This window comes from Lucilia sericata, unplaced genomic scaffold (assembly GCF_015586225.1).
Source record: "Lucilia sericata isolate MDLA Ls3-8-SP2 unplaced genomic scaffold, ASM1558622v1 Contig000216F_arrow, whole genome shotgun sequence".
Taxonomy (NCBI): domain Eukaryota; kingdom Metazoa; phylum Arthropoda; class Insecta; order Diptera; family Calliphoridae; genus Lucilia; species Lucilia sericata.
The window spans coordinates 500,112-506,122 of NW_023994244.1; the positions used below are offsets into that span (position 1 = coordinate 500,112).

The 6,011-nt window shown below is 29.4% G+C and overlaps 1 protein-coding gene across 1 annotated transcript; it reads right to left on the minus strand.

The window, feature by feature from the left end:
- Positions 1-572: 572 nt before the first annotated feature.
- On the minus strand, positions 573-6,007 carry LOC119602254 (myb-like protein X; the record flags this gene model as incomplete). The annotated part of the gene is given in 5 exon segments (XM_037953669.1): positions 573-1,212; positions 4,019-4,179; positions 4,247-4,395; positions 4,923-5,014; positions 5,016-6,007. Coding segments are annotated over 5 exon segments (1,401 nt in total), but the record flags the coding sequence as incomplete, so codon positions are not given.
- Positions 6,008-6,011: the final 4 nt, after the last annotated feature.

The following is a 6,011-nucleotide window of genomic DNA, read 5'->3' on the forward strand; positions in this document are numbered from 1 at the left end:
GTTGCCTATTGGCTATTATTGCAAACTGCATGACAGTCTGGCAATTTGGCTGAAAAATGACATGCCACTATGGAAAACGATCTGGCAACTCTAGTAATTTTTAAAATTTTGTACAGAGTTGCCAGATGTTTTTCCATAGCGGCATGTCATTTTTGCGTCAATGTTGCCAGACTGACATGTTTTGCAAAACTAGCCAATAGGCTACCAATAGATGGCGCTAATTTTAGGTGTTAATAGGGTTGCCAGACTTTTGAAAATTTACATGAACTTTTTAACGTTTTTTTTTTAATTTAAACTTAATAAAAGGCTTTAATAAGTAATTTAAATGAAAAATGAGAGATTTTTAATATTAAATATAAATTTTATTTTTATTATTTATGTAGATATATTTAAAGTTAACAGTTTTTGATTTAAATTATAAAAAATACAAATATAAAAAAATTAAATACGTACATTATTATAAGTAATAAATTTAGATAGAGACAGAGTTAATAATCAGTAAAAACAAATAACAATAATACAAAGTGAATCAATAAAAAAATACTTGGTTTTTAGGGTTTTTTATATAAAATTTGTTTAAAAAACAAGATTTAACACAAATTCTGTTGGATTTAAAAGCTTAAAATAATTCTCAAGTTTTTCTAATTATGGTTAGTATCTTGTTGATTTTAAATAATAAATATAAATGTTTTACAATTATTATTATTATTGTTAATATTAAACTATAACTTAAAAACTAAGAAATTTTGTTGATTTTTTTTAATCATATTTATAAAGTTAAAGAAAGCTTAGTGATAGATAAATAGCAAATCTTTATAGGTATTACATTTAATAGAAGAGTAGAAGGACAGCGTATAAAAACAATACTTTTGAAAATAACAAGAAATTTTGGAAATTATTAGGAAATAGGTTTTTGTTACAAAAGTTTTGTTACAATAGTAATATTGCCTTAATGTTTCTTTTATAAAAACTGTTATATTTGTTTATTAAATAGTAATTATTTTAAAGTTATTTATTTAAAATAGTAGTTTAGTTAATTAGTTTAAAAAATTGTAATTTATAAAAAATATCATAGATTTCAACAAAATACAATAAAAGCACTTTAGTTTTGCACTTCAAAGGCAATATGGTGATGAATTCAGAACATCTTCCTTTCATTTGTGATGATGGTTTAATTGGTTTTTGCAGAAGTGTAACAATGATTCTCAACCGCTGTAATTAAAACAAATTAAAATTTTCAAGGTTCAATTTTAAATTTAGTAATAAAATTAATAAATAGTTAGATTTTTCATAAAAAAGCGTTTAATATTTATGAAATTATGTTCTTTCCTTTAAACTAAGGAATTAAATTTCTCTTATTTTTACGTTATTAAGCATTAATTTAAACGAAACAAAACAAATAAAAAATAAAACTTAAAAAAAAATATTTAAAATGTATCTTACTTGGTGCCTTTTATCATTTTTTCACAGTGATCTTCATAAATTCCTAGAGTTCATGCATAGTAGTAGTAGTACAAGGTAGGTTGTATGTAGGTTTTTTGATTTTGTTTTTAACGTGCATCGTTTGTTTTTCTTACTTTATTTTTTTAGCATTCTTACAAAAAATCGTTCATATTGATGTAATTTTTAAAACTAAATTAAAAATTTCGTTAATGCTTTTCTTTCATTTTCGCTTACATAAAAAAATAATACAAAAAAAATACAATACAAAAAAGAAACATACAGACAAACATTTAGATGAATAAATGTGTGTGCAAAATGAAAATGAAATTATGAAAAATTTTGTGTTTTTTTGGTGGTGCACGAATAAGGTAGGTAAGTTTTATTTTAAGCCGATCATAAGCTAAAGAGAAACTACACTAATTATATGGATGTTCTTGTTGGTTTTTAGTTTTTAGTTTTTTTGTTTAATATGTTTTTGAAATGAAAGACAAAATATTTAAATTAAATGCCTTTGAAAACTACCACTTATGAAGAAGAAACAGAAAAGGTGTTACCCCTCACAGAACCAGAGCCTATGAGAAAATCTCTATTACACACTTTACAAGAATCCCAAAATCCTGAAACCTTTTCCGACAGTTTCAACAGTAGTGGTGAAGAAGTTGAGGCAGAAAACCTAAAGCAAGTGAGGGAAAACTTCCTCTCCAATAAAACCCACTTATTTCAAACTATTGGCTCAAAGATAAAGGCGAAATGGTTAAAAAAAGATTCTCACACCAGATGTGGAAAAAATTAATTTGCAAATTTAATGCTAAATTTAAACAGTTCCAAATTCTTTGATATTGGTGAAAAAACAAATAATTTCCTTAAAAATGAATCTCTAACATCTGGTGTTAACCAACCACAGCCAAAACCAAGAGCAAGAATTTCGCCTATAGTGGAAAAGGAGATTAATAGCAAAAAAGCTTTAGAGGAAGAAGAAAATCGCAAACGTGAAGCTGAAGATGCTCATTTAGAAGCCGAATTAAAAGAAAATGAAAGGCGTCTTTAAAAAGACAGAATCTTTACAAGAAGAATTACGTGACCTGTTTATAGCCTGGTCTATAGCCTAGTCTATAGTCTAGTCTATAGTCTAGTCTATAGTCTAGTCTATAGTCTAGTCTATAGCCTAGTCTATAGTCTAGTCTATAGTCTAGTCTATAGTCTAGTCTATAGTCTAGTCTATAGTCTAGTCTATAGTCTAGTCTATAGTCTAGTCTATAGTCTAGTCTATAGTCTAGTCTATAGTCTAGTCTATAGTCTAGTCTATAGTCTAGTCTATAGTCTAGTCTATAGTCTAGTCTATAGTCTAGTCTATAGTCTAGTCTATAGTCTAGTCTATAGTCTAGTCTATAGTCTAGTCTATAGTCTAGTCTATAGTCTAGTCTATAGTCTAGTCTATAGTCTAGTCTATAGTCTAGTCTATAGTCTAGTCTATAGTCTAGTCTATAGTCTAGTCTATAGTCTAGTCTATAGTCTAGTCTATAGTCTAGTCTATAGTCTAGTCTATAGTCTAGTCTATAGTCTAGTCTATAGTCTAGTCTATAGTCTAGTCTATAGTCTAGTCTATAGTCTAGTCTATAGTCTAGTCTATAGTCTAGTCTATAGTCTAGTCTATAGTCTAGTCTATAGTCTAGTCTATAGTCTAGTCTATAGTCTAGTCTAGTCTATAGTCTAGTCTATAGTCTAGTCTATAGTCTAGTCTATAGTCTAGTCTATAGTCTAGTCTATAGTCTAGTCTATAGTCTAGTCTATAGTCTAGTCTATAGTCTAGTCTATAGTCTAGTCTATAGTCTAGTCTATAGTCTAGTCTATAGTCTAGTCTATAGTCTAGTCTATAGTCTAGTCTATAGTCTAGTCTATAATCTAGTCTATAGTCTAGTCTATAGTCTAGTCTATAGTCTAGTCTATAGTCTAGTCTATAGTCTAGTCTATAGTCTAGTCTATAGTCTAGTCTAGTCTATAGTCTAGTCTATAGTCTAGTCTATAGAGTAGTCTATAGTCTAGTCTATAGTCTAGTCTATAGTCTAGTCTATAGTCTAGTCTATAGTCTAGTCTATAGACTAGACTATGCTCTAGTCTATAGATTAGTCTAATCTATAGTCTAGTTTATAGACTAGGAACATTAGCTACCCTTATGTATGTATGTATGAATATATATCGATAATATTGGCAAACGATAACGTATTGAATATTAAGCTTTTGAAAATATGTTAATGCAAAACGTGCAAATGCAACAGAAAAACTCAACATGCTTATTTTTGAAATAGTTACCTTAATCCTCTAAGAATTTATGCACAATTTATGATTTAAAAAGAAATTGTCTTTCAAAAACTTGCCATCAAATTAAAACAAACTTAACAAAAACATAAAATTAAAAATTATATAAAAAATAATCTAGTCACATCAAATAATTTTAGCAAAACAAAAAGCATATAAAAAAAGGTAAAGTGAAAAGATAAACAACAAGAAACTAAACTGAATCTTTAAAAATACATGCTTAATTAAGCCAAAGAAAAAGTTAAAACAAGAAACTTACCTCTTAGCAGAAGTTGTTCGTGAGTAGGGATTTTGTAAGATTTTGGGATGTGTTTCCATAACTCTTAATAATAAATTGTCTAAATAATCTTCAAGTTCTTTGACACGTTGTCTTTGTATTAAGGCTTCATTTTCCATGCCATTGGCTATAAGCATAAGTTCCTAAAGTAAACAAAAAATAATATAAATTAAATTAAAATTTTTAAAATGAAAAATTATAATAAAATACCTCTCTTGATTTGCCTTCATATTTTTTGGCTAATGCGGCTGAGATTTCAGCACGTCTTTCCGCTTGTGTGGTGGCTTTTTCATGGCCTATAATAATGCGTTCATTTTGTTTGGGACTAGGCGTAGAGGCGTTACTAATCGTTTGTTTTTCTATATAAAATGAAGTAAAGAAAATTTAGCTTAATAAATTTTACTTTTAACTTAGTAATTATAACCATAGCAATAAATAAAGCAAATAAACATGCGTAGTAAATGAGTGTTATGAATGTTTTCTTTTGTGTTTGTGGTGCAAATAGACCAAACAATTTACAAAATTATTATAATTAGCATTCCAAATTGTGTTTTTGAATAGTTTCTACTGAATAAGGACAAATTACAAATGCAACATCGTTAGATATTAAATAAAATGTGTAAAGAATTTTGTTTATAACTTAAAAAAAAGAAACGGTAACAATTGGATAGACAATATCTTCAGTGGGATTTTATTTTGGTGGGGGGAAACAAAATAAACATGTAAGGATTCTGGCATGGAAATAAAAATTAATAAAACAAATTTTTATTAAGGTGTTTTTCTTGCCACAAACACAATAACATTTATATTCGCTCAAAACGCTGATTTAATTTGTTTTGTTTTCTTTGCTTTATTTGTTTTTCCACTGCAATTCTCTCACGCTCACCTCGGTTTATGTTGAATTGGCGTTCTTTTTTATTATTGATTTCTAGTTTCTTTTCCTCTTTATATTGTTCTTTATTATTGACCAAAGGTTCAATGATTTTTTTGTGGCTTTTCTTCGGGTTTATCTTCTTGTGACACTAGACGTTTGGAGAAATTTAAAATTCTAAAATCTTCTTCACGACGTTTGGCTTCTCGTCTCTTTTCCTCTTCTTCTTTCTCACGCAATTCTTTTTGTAAAGCTTCTTCCTCTTCTTTAAGGCGTCTTTCATTTTCTTTTAATTCAGCTTCTAAACGAGCATCTTCGGCGTCACGTTTGCGTTTTGCTTCTTCCTCTAAAGCTTTTTTGCTATTATCCTCCTTTTCCACCATAGGCGAAATTCTTGCTCTGGGTTTGGGCTGTGGTTGGTTAACACCAGATGTTAGAGATTCATTTTTAAGGAAATTATTTGTTTCTTCACCAATATCAAAGAATTTGGAACTGTTTCTCTGTTCAAATTTAGCAAAGGAAGCATTAAATTTGGCAAATTCATTTTTATCCACATCTGGTGAGAGTAGGGAATCTTTTTTAACAATTTCGCCATTGTCACTTGGAGTCAATAGTTTGAGATCAGTGGGTTTTATTGGAGAGGAAGTTATTACCTTGGATTTTTCCTCACTTGCTGGTCTCAAAGGAGTCACAACAACTTGTTTTGGTTTTTCTGCCTCAATTTCTTCATCACTGCTGCTTGAACTATCGGAGAAACTTTCAGGAGTTTGTGATTCTTGTAAAGTGGGTAAAAGAGATTTACTCATAGGCTCTGGTTCTGTGAGGGGTAACTCCTTTTCTGTTTCTTCTTCATAAGTGGTAGTTTTCAAAGGCACCGCCACCGGCTCCCAGGATCGGCGCTTTAACGAATCAGAATTACCAGACTCAGCACTACGTCCATATAATTTAGATTCCCATTCATCCAATTCTGAGTTACTTTTGCCATTTGTTTTCATTTCGCCTCCATCCATTTGAGGTGTGCGTGGAGGTTTTGAAGGAGGTGGTAAAGTACGCGCTCTTATGCTAAATTCATTTTCAATTTCTTCCAATTCTGGATCCACACTA